This window comes from Phocoena sinus, chromosome 3 (assembly GCF_008692025.1).
Source record: "Phocoena sinus isolate mPhoSin1 chromosome 3, mPhoSin1.pri, whole genome shotgun sequence".
NCBI lineage: Eukaryota > Metazoa > Chordata > Mammalia > Artiodactyla > Phocoenidae > Phocoena > Phocoena sinus.
This window is the reverse complement of record NC_045765.1, coordinates 109,348,022-109,365,931: the sequence shown is the minus strand read 5'-3', so window position 1 is coordinate 109,365,931 and position 17,910 is coordinate 109,348,022. Positions and strand designations below refer to the sequence as shown.

The 17,910-nt window shown below is 36.2% G+C and overlaps 1 protein-coding gene across 6 annotated transcripts in view; it reads left to right on the top strand.

Moving 5' to 3' along the window:
- Positions 1-12,003, top strand: part of FAM151B (family with sequence similarity 151 member B) — a 41,214-nt gene extending 29,211 nt beyond the window's left edge. For 4 of the 6 annotated variants that reach the window (XM_032627369.1, XM_032627368.1, XM_032627367.1 and 1 more), the window contains one exon: positions 4,569-12,003. In XM_032627369.1, the coding sequence (XP_032483260.1) occupies positions 4,569-4,728 (160 nt within the window). In that variant the 3' untranslated portion in view covers positions 4,729-12,003. Of the gene's footprint in view, positions 1-702; positions 725-4,061; positions 4,194-4,568 lie in introns of all 6 variants that reach the window. The other 2 variants (XR_004349267.1, XM_032627370.1) reach the window with 2 other exon arrangements.
- Positions 12,004-17,910: the final 5,907 nt, after the last annotated feature.

Below are 17,910 nucleotides of genomic sequence, written 5' to 3'. Positions count from 1 at the left end.
CTTTGTCTCCACTGCTTTTTGAGACCAAATCTAATCCAGGAAAGCTCCCACTCGTAGTTCAAGGACACCATTCCCACTGTGCAAAGTGTTTCCGTGGGATATGCCTCTCATCCAGAAGAGTCTCTTATAGGCCTTCTCTGTAATCTGTATACATGAGCAAACTCTCTCCACCTCCTTAACATGTGGCCTTAATTTCTCTTGCTGTTAGAAACCTTCTCACCTATTTTGTAATTTGCACTTTCAGCTCTCATTGAAGATGGGGTTTCTATTTTCATTCTTTTGTTCTTTTTGTTACTTTAAGGTGATTCTAGGAGAAAAAGGAGGCAGTGCTGACTTTAGGCTGCCATGTTCAAATAGGATGATCCTGTCATCCCATTTCTTTCATTACTTACTGCCTCAGTTTCCTCACCTTCCACTTCTGTGTAGTCAGTTACTCTCCTGAAATTTCTCATTTGAAGATCATGCTTTGTTCAAGCCAAATTCTTAACCTCTGCAACATTTGAGTACTGCTGGTCTCCCTTTTCAGTTTGAAACTCCCTTGTCCTTTGGCTCCATGGCATTGCACTAAGTGGATTCTTCTACTTCTCTGTCTAGTTTGTTGTTGTTGTTGTTGTTTTTGGGGGGGTGTCCTGTTTTTGTTATTGTTGATTTGTTTTGGAACTCTGCCTAATTTTGGGTTTCTCTTAACTTCATCTCTTTCAGAGTCTTTTATTAAATATGAAAGGTAAGCAACAAAGCTTTTTAAAAAAATTTTATTGAAGTATAGTTGATTTACAATGTGTTCATTTCTACTGTACAGCAAAGTGATTAATTTATACATATATATACATACATACACATATATACATTCTTTTTCATATTCTTTTCCATTATGGTTTATCACAGGAGATTGAATATAGTTCCCTGTTCTATACAGTAGGACCTTGTTGTTTATCCACTGTGTATATAATAGTTTGCATCTGCTAATCCCAAACTCCCAATCCATCCCTCTTCCAGGCTCCCTCCCCCTTAGCAACTGCCAAGTCTGTTCTCTATATCAGTGAGTCTGTTTCTATTTCATAGGTAAGTTCATTATAAATTCTGTGTTAGAGCCCTTTTGATTTACAAAAATCTTCCACAACTCTGTGCCTAACCTGTTCATGTTCTTCATGGTGTCTTTTTTTTTTTTTAACATCTTTATTGGGGTATAATTGCTTTACAATGGTGTGTTAGTTTCTGCTTTATAACAAAGTGAATCAGTTATACATATGTTCCCATATCTCTTCCCTCTTGCGTCTCCCTCCCTCCCACCCTCCCTATCCCACCCCTCCAGGCGGTCACAAAGCACTGAGCTGATCGATATCCCTGTGCCATGCGCTGCTTCCCACTAGTTATCTACCTTACGTTTGTTAGTGTATATATGTCCATGACTCTCTCTCGCCCTGTCACAGCTCACCCTTCCCCCTCCCCATATCCTCAAGTCTGTTCTCCAGTAGGTCTGTGTCTTTATTCCTGTCTTACCCGTAGGTTCTTCATGACATTTTTTTTTTCTTCTTAAATTCCATATATATGTGTTAGCATACGGTATTTGTCTTTTTCTTTCTGACTTACTTCACTCTGTATGACAGACTCTAGGTCTATCCACCTCATTACAAATAGCTCAATTTCGTTTCTTTTTATGGCTGAGTAATGTTCCATTGTATATATGTGCCACATCTTCTTTATCCATTCATCCGATGATGGACACTTAGGTTGTTTCCATCTCTGGGCTACTGTAAATAGAGCTGCAATGAACATTTTGGTACATGACTCTTTTTGAATTTTGGTTTTCTCAGGGTATATGCCCAGTAGTGGTATTGCTGGGTCATATGGTAGTTCTATTTGTAGTTTTTTAAGGAACCTCCATACTGTTCTCCATAGTGGCTGAACCAATTCACATTCCCACCAGCAGTGCAAGAGTGTTCATGGTGTCTTTTGATGGAAGGAATTTCTGAATTTTAATGTGTTCAGATTACTCGAACATATCCTTCATGGCTAGTGATTTTTGTGTCTTGTTTAAGAATTCTTTCCCATCCCCAATGTTATGAAAATTTCTCTAGTAATATTACATTAAAGCTTTGTTGTTTACCATTAATAAAGGAAATTGAAGATGATTCAAAGAAATGGAAAGATATCCCATGCTCTTGGATTAGAAGGATTAACATTATTAAAATGGCCATACTACCCAAAGCAATCTACAGATTTAATACAATTCCTATCAAATTACCCATGGCATTTTTTCACAGAACTAGAACAATTAAAAGACCCAGAATTGCCAAAGAAATCCTGAGGAAAAAGAACAAAGCAGGAGGCATAACACTCCCAGGCTTCAGACAATACTACAAAGCTACAGTAGTCAAAATAGTGTGGTATTAGCACAAAAACAGACATACAGATCAATGGGACAGAATAGAGAGCCCAGAAATAAACCCACACGCCTAAGGTCGGTTAATCCTTGACAAAGGAAGCAAGAATATACAATAGGGAAAATACAGGCTCTTCAGCAAGCAGTGTTGGGAAAGTTGGACAGCCACATGCAAATCAGTGAAGTTAGAATACACCCTCACACCATACACAAAAATAAACTCAAAATGGCTTAAAGACTTAAATATAAAACATAACACCATAAATCTCCTAGAAGAGAACACAAGCAAAACATTCAACATCATTCAGAGTTTATTCTATCATTGAATGACATTTGGATTATTTCATGGTTTTGGCTATTGCAAAGATTGCTGCTGTGAACATTCATATATATAAATGTGAACACACACACACACACACACACACACACACACACACACACATCCTGGTGCAAATGTGCCTGCATTTATAAAGGTTATATCAGAAAGGAATTTCTAGAAATAGAATTTCTAGGTCATAGGATATTCATACTTTCAGCTTTAGTAGATACTGCTAAACTGTTTCCCAAAGAAAATGCATAAACCAGCTACCTGTTTTAAGTTGGATAAATGTCACAAACAATATTCAGCAAAAGAAGCAAGACCAAAAACTTATATCCTGTATGATTCCATTTATATAAAATTCATTAACAGGCAAAAATAAAACTGTATTGTCTAGGATGGATATACAGGTGGTAAATAAAGCAAGAAGATGGCAACCCAAAAGACAAGGTTGTGAGGACTCTGGGGGAAAGGCGAGGTTGTGATGGGGCAGTGATATACAGGTGTCTCCTGAGGTGCTGGCAGTGTTTTTTCTTGATTTGTGTTTTGTTACACTGGAGTTCATTTTATAATAATTTGTTAAAACATTTATGTTTTATGCATCTTTTCCTATACATGTTACATCACAATGAAAAGAGCTTTAAAAATGAAATCTGAGAATTGATTTGAATGAATGCATTTAAAATACCCTTAGTCAATTTTATTTTTCCTACTTTTTGTTTAAATACAGTAGCGGGAGGATTAAAAGAGGCAAAATAACACTGGAAATAAAATGAATAACTTCTTTTAACCTAAATTCATATCTGTCTTTTTATAACGTTTGTCACCATGGTGCTCAATAAAGTAATAAAAATGCCATTTTAGCAAAAATATAAGTTTTTAAAGTAATTCTCATTTTTTTTTCTGTGTTCCCTACTGTAGTTTAAAATTCTTTTTTAGTCTGTCACATAATACTACTATGGAACAACATCCAAAGTACTTTCCTTTGTTACATTTCCTTAAGGACAGTAATGTGTCAGTATAACAAGAATATATACATTGTTTAGACTGTTTTTTATCATTAGCAGAAGAACTGCTTTGGAGATTTTCCCTGGATTCTGACAAGTTTATGAGGAAAATAAATATGAAAATACTTAACAGCTTCGCATTTCTCTAAACTCTACTAAGAGTAATGTAATAGTAATGTCACAGGAGAAATGAAAATATATGATTTAATTAACATTACAATTCTGAGCATATTCTTATATCCATAATAAATCTTCACATATTATTATTGTTTTTTAACTCCAGAAATACATCTAGGTTTATTCTGCTTGGTATTCTTAGTGACATCTCTTGGCATTCTTGTATCTCATACAGAAAACCCCCGGAAGGGATAGCGGGGCCACTTATAAGTGAATATGAATGTTGGGAACGTCAGTGACATTTGTGTCTCTTCACTGTCCCTTCCAGTCGTGCTTTCGACTGTGGCCTGGCTACTGAAGAAACCAGGTTAGAGCTGTGGTTTTTGTGTAGGGAACAGATTCCTTGATCAGCAACACAATCTCCTCAGTTCTTTTGTCCAAAATTGGGCCCATTTCCAGTGCTACCAGTCTGGGTTTCTAAAGCCATTTAACATTAATTCAGATACAGCGGGACCTAATTTAGGCAACAGCAGCGTGAATTTTATTCTCTCTAGTCCCTTTGATGTTGATGAAGGAATGAAACAGGAAAATATAGTTCCACCACTGCTAATTAATTTTTTCTTCTGTGTGAATTTGGGTTAGAGACAAATGAGAGTAACTGTTTTTAGGGTTTTTGGAATTCTTCATCACTGTTTCTTATCTTTCTCTTTTAACTATATAATTCTGTTTTATTTTAATGCAGGTACAGCCTGACTGTTTGGACTGGAAAAAACGATAGCTATTCCACTGAAGATTTACTTTTTATTAGAGGCCACTTTGACAAAAAAAGAGTTTTCTATGACATCTTGGAACCACAAAACCATGAATTTAAACAAGCCATTGGAATCAAAATTAATCTCTAAGATGAAAATTCTGCTAAATTATTTCATGTTTTGGTTTCATAATCCTTCTTTGCTTTGGTCTGAATTGGTTACCATATAAATTATGATGATTGATTTATGTTCCAGTTTATCCAGTCAAAAAACATTTACTGAGTGCTTACTCTGTTAGGCTTATGTCCTTATAATACTGTACTTACCTAAAAGATTTGGAAAGAAGAGATTGCATTGGGCTAGTATAACAATACTTTAGGAAAATGAATCTTTAAAACTCTTTATAAAAAAATTTTGGTATACTGAAGATAATTGAAAGAATCCACATGTCATACAGCTATTAAATCACATTTTGTTGGCACTAGCATTATAGAGATTTCATAAAAATATGCCATCCTCTTTCCTTTTTCCTGGAGAACTAGTTATTCAGAGACTACAGTAGAGTAAGAGGGCGTTAAAAATGTTTTTAACTTTCACAGGGATGAGCAGCTTTCCTATAACAAGATCAAGTCTCTTTACCAAAAACAATACGGATTAAAATTAGATGTATCTAGAACTTCCATATTTGGGGGAGTATGCCGACAGCCGTATACGTTTTTTGTATTCTTTATTTTGATCATAATATCTAGAGTGAGCAAAATACTATTGGAGAGCAGAATTTTAATCCTGGTAATATATCATTTGATCTTCAAGTTTCTCACCAACATCACCTTGGTTCAGGCCCTTGTTCTACTAGAATTTCAAAAACTGTTTCCTCATGACTTCATTCCTCATACTCTACTCAAAGATACCCTGAATATTTCTGCTGGAAAAAAAAAAAAAAACTTTTAAAAAACACCTCTTCCTTTATGTCAAATCAAAAATCTCTAGGGGATTCTTAAATTCAACTTTATTGAATTTAATTGTTGCAAGACCCTTCCTAACGTGGTCCCACTCTAAAAGTTAATTCAGTGTCCTCAACACAGTCCTTCATTTCAAAAACAGCTACACCATTTGTAGTCTCCAGATCTTACTTTAACAGTTAATTTCAACTAATATTTTTCACTAGTTGTGTCATACATAGTAGTTATGTCTCCTCAGCTAGATTATAAAGTGCTTTATGGTAAGAGAGCACTCTTAATTGTATTTACAGTGCCTGGCATAGTTCTGAGCAAGATGTTCAGAAAAACATGTTGCTTCTTTGATTTATTGAAAGTAATTTACCAATGAATGTCCTAAGATATGTAATTTATCTTTTATCAACCATTTTCTCCCAGTGAATAAAGTAGTGCGATATAGAGAAAAGAGCTTGGGTTTTGAATCCAGATAGACTTCCCTTACAGCACCACCTCTGTCCCTTAATAGCCATAGATTTGGGGAAATATTTAACCTCATTGAGTCTTGATTTCTTCATCTATAAAATGGGGGAGGGGCGCAGAGGATGAAGCTTCTCTTGTAGGGTTGTTGTGAAGGTTAAGTGAGATTCATGCAATGGAAGCTTGTAGCTCAATGCTCATCACATAGCAAGTGCTCAACAGATAGTTCCCTTCTTTTAGACTTATCATGTGATCATATCCATTGTAGATAGATAGCAGTAAGACATATAACATGAACATTGTATACATATAAATACTTCAAGAAAATGATCATATTTCCACTTAAAATTTTAGCTACAACTGAATGTGGTGCTATTTGTCAACACCTAAAACTTCACTTTCTATGATTGTTTGCCAACAGCAAAAGATGCAATTTCATAATTATAAAATGTTAATAATTGCAACAAATAACTCTTAAAATTATAGTAAAAAGTAATGTTTACATTATAAATGTTCTAAAACGACCATGCTTTGCTTTTACAAAGAGAGCTGAATTTATAAATGAATTGCATTTTAATTAAGTTTGAAATCAAATTCATTTGTCCAGAAGATTAACTTTACTACTTTATCCTTAATAATATTTTTTAAAGTATTAGTCTTAAGGCAAAATGCCTTTATATTGAGAAATATATCAACTAAGTGTCATTTAGATTAAGATTTAAAGCTATATTTTAAAGTGTTCTCAGGAATAAAAATTACATAAGAGAATTATAAAATGTATTCTGTTGAAAAGTAAATTTTAAAAAAAATATTTATTTGGCTGCGTCGGGTCTTAGTTACGGCACGCAGAATCTTCATTGCAGCATGCAGGATCTTTCGTTACGGTGCGTGGGCTCTTTGTTGCAGCACACAGGCTTCTTTAGTTGTGGCGTGCAGGCTCCAGAGAACACAGGCTCAGTAGTTGTGGCAAACAGGCTCTCTAGTTGTGGCGCGTGGGCTCAGTAGTTGCAGTGCACGGGCTTAGTTGCCCCGTGGTACGTGGGATCTTAGTTCCCTGACCAGGGATCGAACCCATGTCCCCTGCATTGGAAGGCGAATTCTTAACCACTGGACCACCAGGGAAGTCCCCCAAAGTAAAATTTTAATGGATTTTGGTCCCTATGGAAAAAGGAAAACATTGATCCCTGCTTCACACCATATACAAAAAATAATTAGAGCTGAATCTTAGGCCTAAAAGTGAAAGCTCTAAAACTATAAAGCATTTAGAAGAGAATAAAGGAGAATGTTTTCATGACTTGGAGTAGGCAATTATTTCTTTCCTTTTTTAAATTTCAGTTTTATTGAGATACAATTGACGTATAAAATTGTAAGATATTATTAAATACTTGGGAAGAAGTTCACAGACAGAAAATAAGTAAATGTTTTAGTACCACCTATTTTTTTCTCTCCAGGTTCTTAGGTCTAATCTATTGCTGTTAAAATCCCACAGCATCCAAGTGCTGTCTCCCAAGCCTGCAGAGCAATCCTAGTCCTAGAAGATACTTTTGTACAACATCCAATTTTTCAAAAAATCAGAGCTTTTAAAGGTGCAGTAGCTTATGGCCCTGTAAGAGTGATGTGATTGCTAACATACTCATTTATCCAGTTGAAAACTGTTGCAAGTTACTCAGAACAGGTTGTTTATTTGCTTGTTCGTTGGAGCTAGGGTCTTGGATTTTTCCTTGTAATTAAAAAAAAATGAGCTTCAACTACTGAGCCTGTGCTCTAGAGCCCGCGAGCCACAACTACTGAAACCCGTGCGCCACAGCTACTGAAGCCTGTGTGCCTGGAGCCCGTGCTCCGCAATGGGAGGCCCACGCACCACAGCGAGGAGTAGCCCCCGCTCGTCGCAGCTAGAGGGAGCCCGCGCACAGCAACGGAGACCTAACACAACCAAATAAATTAAAAAACAAAAAACTAAATACCTAGTGACTATATAGAAAAATGCTCTATTCCTCATCTTGAAATTTAAGATGGGAGCCTACCTAATATGAGCTTACTATCTTCTTACAATCATAAATTCATGAATCAATGCAAGGAAAATAGTGTGTTAAAAAGAGAGATGAGAATAGTAGCGCTGAAGTACTTTTTAATCTAGAAAATGGGAGTATAATGAATTAGTGAAACCAAGAAGAGCTGATAACCAGCTCTTGGAAGAAGTGGGGCGGGATCCAGCAGCTCTTGGCACCCCAGCAGCAGGAACTCAGGGTCATTGTTCCAGTGTCCCCCATGAGTGTCACTCTTACTCTTCACTGTGATTGCTCCTCTCTCTCCTTCGTACCTTTGGACTGCCATCCTTTGGTCCAGGGACCTTAATTTGTTCAGTCACTTGTGTCTTTCATGAGGGAGACATGTAACAGGACTTCAGGGCTCAATAGGAACTCTGGGGGGGAGGGAAGGGGACATCTAATTGATGTCTGATAAGCTGAGGTTGTGCAAATAATTCAGAAATGATTCCTACCTCAAGGATCTTACCATCTAGTAGGGGGAGAGAGACTTGTTAACAGTAAGTTGGATATTTGCTGTAACTCCTGTGATGGAACTATATACCAGGTGGTGGTGAGAGACAGCAGTATTTTCTAATTGGGAGAGAATACTTAGGTTGTGTTAAGTAAGATTCACCAGGTAGAGAGAGTGAAGGGCCTTTCAGACAGAGGCACGTGAGCAAAGGAACTCTTAAGTGGGAAAGAGCCTGATCTCACTGGTTCAAAAAAGTTTGTGGAGGCACTGTATTTCGAAGCTGAACATTTAGGCAGGGACCAGATTCACTTTCCAAGCTAAGGAGTTTGTTCCTTTTCTTTCAGGCTGTGGGAATCATCCCACCATTTTAAGCAGGGAAGCGTTACCAGGTTTGAGTGTTACAAAGGTGATTCCAGTGGCATGAGAAGGAGCCTTAGAATTCTTGAAGTGAAAGGAGATGACGCCCTGAATTAAGGTGGTAACAAAAGGGGATGGGAAGGCTCAAGAAATAGAGGAAAGGTTAAGAAGGAAGAGCTTGTAAGAGTTTGTAAACTAGTTGAATGGGAAGTATGGGGGAGAAGGACGAGTCTAATATACATATTTTGGGCTTGGGTAACAGAGCGTCAGGTGGTGCTACTGACCCAAACAGGATAGAACAGAGGCCAGGTATAGCGATATTTCTCAGTGATTTGTTGACATTGCTACTTTATACCAATTTGGGAAGAAAAATGAAAACCCCATCTTCCTGCCTCTGAACTCACCTCCCACTCTGACTTCAGAAAGGATGCTCTTTAATTCTATCAGTTTCTTAAAGAACTACAGCCCCCCTCCCCCGTAATTGCTACTTTACTACATATTTTTAATTATGTCATAATTTTAAACAGTGAAGGCTACCCACCCCCACCCCCACCCCCCGAGTCTAACCATCAGAGTAGACAGAAAACAGGCAGGCCTTGAAAGGGGCTCACCCAACCTCCTGTCCTCTAGGGAGGCTCTTTTGTTTCTATGCTTCTGCTTGTGAGAGGGACCAGTCTGACTAAATCTGGCAGCTGAGTTGTTCCAGGTTTGGTTGTTGCTAAAGAATCATGAAGGCTGGTCATTGTCCCTTTCTTCTTTATCGCTTTCTTGGGGTCACATAATGTAGTAAGAATTCAGAAAATTCAATTGAAATATTTGCTGTGAGAGTCTGTTGCCACCTTGTGAATTCAAGAGCTAATCAAAAAATTCTGAATTAAAGTTGAAGGGCGTGACCTCTTCACAGAGCCTGTTGAGCTCTGCGCCTAAGTCAAGGTTCCTATAAAGAGTCTTTCAAGACTTCCCCAGGGCTTTCTCCTGATATACATCCTCCGCTAGATAATAATTATTTTACACGTTTGTATTTTGCCCTCAACTGTGCTGTTTTGGGGGGAAGAAATTACTCATTTTTTTATGATACCTGGTCAGAATAGGCCTTTAACAAATGATGGATGGATGGATGACACAAAACCTCAATAATTCTCTTAGGCCAGTTGTTCTCATAGTGTGGCCCACAAACCCCTCAGTTCCCCTGAGATGCTTTCAGAAAATGGATGAGGTCAAAGCCACTTGTGAAATTGCCTGTTTCACTGTGTTGACACTTGCAGTGATGATGGAAAAAAGAATGTTAGGTTAAATTGTGGATGCCTTAGTATGAATCAAGTTCATGGCATCAACTATCAATCATATTCTTCACTGCCCCACATACTAGAAACAAAACAAAAAAGACATAGGAATATCAATGATTCAGCAAAAATTATTAATTTTAGTAAATCTTGACCCAGAGTACACATCTTTTTAATATTTCATGTGACAGAATGTGAGTTAAGCATAGTACAATTCTGCTGTATACTGAAGTTCAGTGGTTGTATTAAAGAAAAGTCCTTGTTGCAAACTGAACTAGCCATTTTTTTCATGGAGAAAATATTTATACTTGAAAGAACAACTGACAGACCAGTTACTTAGTCTTGGGTATTTGGCAGATATTTTCTCAAAAATGAACAAAGCAAGCTTGTCGCTTGAAGGAAAACAAGTGACAGTATCTGCTGCCAATGATGAAACCTGAGATTTTACATGAAAAATTAGAATTTGACTAAACTTGAACCCATCATTGTGAGCTTGACAATTCCCTATACTTAAAAGACTTTGATATCAGTGGTGACATTAATGAATACTATTTTTTATGGTATATAGTGAAATGTGTCAACACTTGGAAGGTCTGCATAACTCAAGGAATCAATATTTTCCAAATGAGTCATGCACAATATTATAAGGTCTTGCTTGGGTAAGGAATCCATTCAAAGTGTGAGACAGGGCAATGAAATTTAGTGTAACAGAAAATGGAAGTTCCTTGGTGTGGTTTCAGATTCTACATTACAACTAACCTTCTAAGAAACTACCACTTACCAAGTTTGAGTATAGTATCAAGGAAAACTCTACAATTATCTGAAAAACCTATTAAATTATTTCTTCCTTTTTCAACTGCATATCTGTGTGAAGCCATATTTTTTTCATATGCTTCAACTAAACATTACAACAGATTGAAGCAGAAACACAGAAGAGAATCCAGCTGTTTTCTATTAAGCCAAACATTAAAGAGATTTGCAAAAACAAAACACTGCCACTCTTCTCACTAAATATATTTTGGAAAGTGTAGTTATTTTTCATAAAATACTTATGCTAACATGTAATGGGTTTGTCACTTTAAAACAATATTTTTAAAATTTCTCAGTTTTAAATTTTAATGTAGTAAACATTGATACACATAACCTAGATTTTTTTCAAAAAGCAAAAAACAACAACAAAAACCCTTGAGGTCCTGATTTTTAGGACTGTTAAGGACTATTTTTATTTTTTTGGCTGTGCCGGGCCTTAGTTGCCACACGCGGGATCTTTGTTGCAGGGATCTTCATTGCAGCGTGCGGGATCTTTAGTTGCGGCATGCAGGATCTTAAGTTCCCTTACCAGAGATCGAACTTGAGCCCCCTGCATTGGGAGCGCAGAGTCTTAACCACTGTACCACCAGGGAAGTCCCAAAGACTGTAAGGAGTTCTAAGACCAATAAGTGTGAATGTCTCAAAATGTTTTAGGTGTTCAGCATGTATGGATAAAAGGTTAATGCCATTTCTGCTTTAATCATTCTAGCATTGCTTAAGCTATAAAATGTGTGTAGTACATTTAAATATATTCTGCGTCTCTATGTATTCAGTTATTGAAAAAGTTTTATTAGTCTCTTTTTTTTTTTTACATTTTTTCATCTTGGACGCACTGCACAGCTTGTGGGATCTTAGTTCCCTGACCAGGGATCGAACCCAGGCCCTCAGCAGTGAAAGCTCGGAGTCCTAACCACTGGACTGCCAGGGAATTCCCTATTAGTCTTTAAATTGAAAAAATATATATGCAGGTGGTTTTTAAAAATTCAAACAGTACAAAAGTATATTTAAGTTGTTTTTGAGTTAAAAGGGATGTATTAAATAAATGACCTATTTGGAACTTTGTAGGGGAAAGAGAATAATTATAACCTTGTCTCACCAATTTATCAAAGTTTTCTAGTTTCTCAAAATTCTTTATCCTCATATTTATGATGATAAGAAGCAACAAAAATTTGGAGTGCATACTATATGCCAGGCGTTGTTCTAAAGAGCCTATGTGACATGCTATGGTCACTGATGAAGACACTGTCTCCTGATACTCTTCAAAGCTGAATCCTTAGGTGCCAAAGCTGCCCTATGAGTTGGAACTTTCATTGCGTGAGCCATGCAGTCCTTGTTCTGATAATGATTATCTTATTTCTGGACCATATTTTCCATTTTGATCCAACTGATACTGCTTTAGGTACTGTCTTGGTCGGAAACATTTAGGATGCAATAATAGAATCCTACTCAAATTAACTCCAATAACTGAGGCTAGGGAGGAAGTTACCATAAGGAGATATATCCAGAAAATTTAGGGAAAAGCTGAACATCTAGACTGCAGGAAGGCTAAGAACTAAGACCACTGTCCTAGGCAAGAACTAAGACAGGGTCCTCAGCAGTGGGAGGTCATGGACTCCAGTGCTCCACAGAACAAATTTAGATTACTGAGAGAAAGCCCCATTGGTTCATCCCAGTTTGTTCCTTTCAGTCACTTATCCATCCTTGGTCCACTTTACTGTTGGGGAGGAAGGGAACCAGTGGGGTCATATGACACCTGAGGCTGTCCCTTCCAACAGCTATGGGCAGAAATGTCAAGAATGTACCTGGTGGTGTACCCCCATCTCTTCATTCTTGAGAATTCTGAGGCATTGATGCTTCTGCCTGTGTGGGATTGTGATAACCTATATTTACCACTGACTATGATAATACAAGGGAGTCCCCAGTGAATTGCTCAAATTCCACCCATATTCCTTCTACCTCCTATTTGTAGTACTGAGAATTATTTCAACGAACGTCATGACCCCTTTTTCTCTTACGAAGGAGCCTGGGATGACTAGATGGTTATCACCGTTTCCATTTCAAAAGACAGTGATAAAATCCCTTGGTGGAACTGTTCTTCCCTTGGATGTCAGATTCTTCATATTTATAGGACCCACAGCTGCAGGGATAATACAGCAATTTTTTTTTTTTTTGGAAAAGGAGAAGATCCTTTTTGAAATGTGTTGCCTGACAATCAAAATTTAAATTTGCGCCACTAAAACTAACACTTAATAATTGTGAAAATAAAGCCAAGAAGTCATGTGGATGATTGAAATCCAAAAATGTAATTTCCAATGTGATACACCATATTAACAAATTTAAGGAGAAAAACCATATGATAATCTCAATATATGCAGAAAAAGCTTTTGACAAAATTCAACACCCGTTTATGATAAAAACCCTCCACAAAGTAGGCATCGAGGGAACTTACCTCAAAATAATAAAGGCCATACATGACAAACCTACAGCCAACATCATTCTCAATGGTGAAAAACTGAAACCATTTCCTCTAAGATCAGGAACAAGACAAGGCTGCTCACTCTCACCACTATTATTCAACATAGTTTTGGAATTTTTAGCCACAGCAATCAGAGAAGAAAAAGAAATAAAAGGAATCCAAATCAGAAAAGAAGAAGTAAAACTGTCACTGCAGATGACATGATACTATACATAGAGAATCCTAAAGATGCTACCAGAAAACTACTAGAGCTAATCAATGAATCTGGTAAAGTAGCAGGATACAAAATTAACGCACAGAAATCTCTTGCATTCCTATACACTAATGATGAAAAATCTGAAAGAGAAGTTAAGGAAACACTCCCATTTACCACTGCAACAAAAAGAATAAAATACCTAGGAATAAACCCACCTAAGGAGACAAATGACTTGTATTCAGAAAACTGTAAGACACTGATGAAAGAAATTAAAGATGATACAAACAGATGGAGAGATATACCATGTTCTTGGATTGGAAGAATCAACGTTGTGAAAATGACTATACTACCCAAAACAATCTACAGATTTGGTGCAACCCCTATTGAACTACCAAGGGCATTGTTCACAGAATTAGAACAAAAAATTTCACAATTTGTATGGCAACACAAAAGACCCCAACTAGCCAAAGCAATATTGAGAATGAAAAACGGAGCTGGAGGAATCAGGTTCCCTGACTTCAGACTATACTACAAAGCTACAGTAATCAAGACAGTGTGGTACTGGCTCAAAAACAGGAATATAGATCAATGGAACAGGATAGAAAGCCCAGAGATAAACCCACGCACATATGGTCACCTTTTCTTTGATAAAGGGGGCAGGAATGTAGAGTGGAGAAAAGACAGCCTTTTCAATAAGTGGTGCTGGGAAAACTGGACAGCGACATGTAAAAGAATGATATTAGAACACTCCCTAACACCATACACAAAAATAAACTCAAACTGGATTAAAGACCTAAATGTAAGGCCAGACACTATAAAACTCTTAGAGGAAAACATAGGCAGAACACTCTATGACATAAATCACAGCAAGATCCTTGTTGATCCACCTCCTAGACAAATGGAAATAAAAACAAAAATAAACAAATGGGACCTAATGAAAGCTTCAAAGCTTTTGCACAGCAAAGGAAACCATAAACAAGACAAAAAAACAGCCCTCAGAATGGGAGAAAATATTTGCAAATGAAGCAATGGACAAAGGATTAATCTCCAAAATATACAAGCATCTCATGCAGCTCAACATCAAAAAAACAACCCAATCCAAAAATGGGCAGAAGACCTGAATAGACGTTTCTCCAAAGAAGATATACAGATTGTCAACAAACACATGAAAGGATGCTCGACATCACTAATCATTAGAGAAATGCAAATCAAAACTACAGTGAGATATCATCTCACACCGGTCAGAATGGCCATCATCAAAAAATCTACAAACAATAAATGTTGGAGAGGGTGTGGAGAAAAGGGAACACTCTTGCCCTGTTGGTGGGAATGTAAATTGATACAGCCACTATGGAGAACAGTATGGAAGTTCCTTAAAAATCGAAAAATAGAATTACCATATGACCTAGCAATCCCACTGCTGGGCATATACCCTGAGAAAACCATAATTCAAAAAGAGACATGTACCACAATGTTCACTGCAGCACTATTTACAATAGCCAGAACACAGAAGCAACCTAAGTGTCCACTGATGGATGGATAAAGAACATGTGGCACATATATACAATGGAATATTACTCAGCTATAAAAAGAAATGGAATTGAACTATTTGTAGTGAGGTGGATGGACCTAGAGTCTGTCATATGGAGTGAAGTTAAGTCAGAAAGAGAAAACAAATACCGTATGCTAACACATATATGGAATCTAAAGAAAACAATTGATTCTGATGAACCTAGGGACAGGACAGGAATAAAGATGCAATTGTAGAAAGTGGACTTGAGGACACAGGGAGGGTGAAGAGCAAGTTGGGACAAAGTGAGAGAGTAGCATTGACATATACCAAATGTAAAACAGATAGCTACTGGGAAGCAGCTGCATATTACGAGGAGATCAGCTGCCGTGCTTTGTGACCACCTAGAGGGGTGGGATCGGGAGAGTGGGAGGGAGGGGCAAGAGGGAGGAGATATGGGGATATATGTATATGTATAGCTGATTCACTTTGTTATGCAGCAGAAACTAACACAACACTGTAAAGCAATTACACTCCAATAAAGATGTTTTTAAAAAATGTAATTTCAATCATTAGTTTTCAACTTGTCCCAATGAATCTAGAATTGTTAATAAGTAAAGCCTATCTCAAACAACCTTCAAAATTGAAGACTTTAAAGATTATTCAATAAAAGGAATCTCTTTTGTTAAATCTCTGATCAACATCTATCCTCAGCCTATTTCCAAAAGTGGTTCTTATCTTCCTAGGATAGACTTTTCCATAGATGGACAGCTCTAGTAGGTAAAAGAGTTGAAATATTTCTGTAACTTCAAATTTCTGGTTCTAGTTTTTCTTAATCTGGAGGATTCAGACTAAGTCAGTCATCAGTCCTTTCAGTACTTAAGGTCAGCTGTCTAATCTCAACTGAGTCCCACAGGATGACTTTACAAGTAGGCTCAAGCAACCACAGCCCCTAAAATATTCCTAGGATTGACACAAGACTAAAAATTCTTCCAAATATGGCCAACAAAGTTTTAATCCTATTAAATATTCTTTTCATGTTGGGATGAGAATAGCAACAAATGTTATTCTTTCTTAGTTTTCTATTTACTCAAAGTAACATACGTGGCACAATTTCTCTTCAGATTATGTTGAAATATTTATCATTAGTATTTGAGGTAAGTAAAAATCACTGATACCCCAAATGGCATTTAAATCTTTATTGATACCATTTTGTTTATGAACTAATCTAGCTACATATTCTTCCAAACTGTACCCTTACAATGTAAAGCCAAGACCTTTTCTCAATATTAAAACTTGCGAAAAGGGCTACGGTTACCTATAAACATCAGGTACGATTCTAAGTTCTGAATCAAAAAATACTTCTAGTGCAATTAATATTAATGTTTTTCAAAACATTAAATGGAAAACTTACAGTTACTTTTTCAAATAAAAGCCACAAGAAATTAAATAATTACTATGTACATAACAACTTGCTTATATCAAATTGTGAAGAAAAGCATCATGCCAGGTGCTAGGATCTCAAATTAATACACTCAGGTTTTGTACAGTTTGATTTATTCTTTGTTGTAAAACTGCTAGACTGAAATAAGGTCTCTCTATAAACACTATGCTTTGAAATCATATAGATGATATAGTCATTTTATAATATTTTATGGTTCTAGCATGGTATTCATTTACTTTGTTAGAAGTTATTCACAGGTCCTAAATACTAGATGATTGGAATGTCACACAAGGAAATTATCCTAATTATTCTAATTATATAAATGTCTAACAATTATATATCAGAAAAAAATATAGTTTAATATTGACCAAATATTTAATACATTTTGTAATTAAATTTCTACTGGCTTTCTCAATTTTAGCTAACCTAAGATAATCTAATGATCAGTTTTTCGTTTTTACAACCAAAGCAAGCATTTAGTTTCTATTTATGATAAATCCCAAACTTTTTTTTTGGTTGTCTTTAAAAAGACAAGAACACTTTGATTATAAGAAAATGAGAAATGCTTTTTAAATTTTGTATTATCTTGTTATTGGGAACCTATGAATAAGCTTCAAAAAACAATAACAGGAATTAAAGGATATGGAGAAGGAAGAATTCCATAAATAACATTAAAAAACAAAGAAAAGCAAAAAACAGCACAGAAACACTTGGTACAGATTATTACTAGCTTATAAAACTCAGATCTGCCATTTTTGACACTTATTAAGCTGACAACACATATAGCTGCCTCGTCTACTATAATGGCTGACCTTTTAAAATGTTAATTAGGTTGTCACCTACCTGCAGTCAACATTTTTCAAGAATTAGTTCATTCTTTCTTTGTAGCTTAGGCTTATTGATCATAGAACACTTTATAGCTGTTTATGTTTTCTTTTATGCTGTTGGCATCATGGAAAATTACAATCATGAAATGCTTTTTAAAAATTGATTTGAACACAATGTTTCCTAATAAAATATTTGGCAAATCTGAAATTTTTAAAGTTATCTCCAACATATGTGACCTTCTTTCTTTGCTTATTTTTGTTTAAATTAAAAACTTGGACCACATGAAGGTTGTTAAATATTGAAGGTTTTGAAAAAAAGTTTTAATTTTGTTTGAGAGAATTCCCTTAGCAAAAGCTATCTATTATTTGTATATCCACAGTGCCTAATATGATGATACACAGTACATTTTGATACCCCTAACTGTTATGGACTAACCACTTAAAAGATTTAAAAGGATGAACGTTTGAATTTTCTTCTCTAGTTCCATATTTCTCTGGTATAGACATGTGAACAA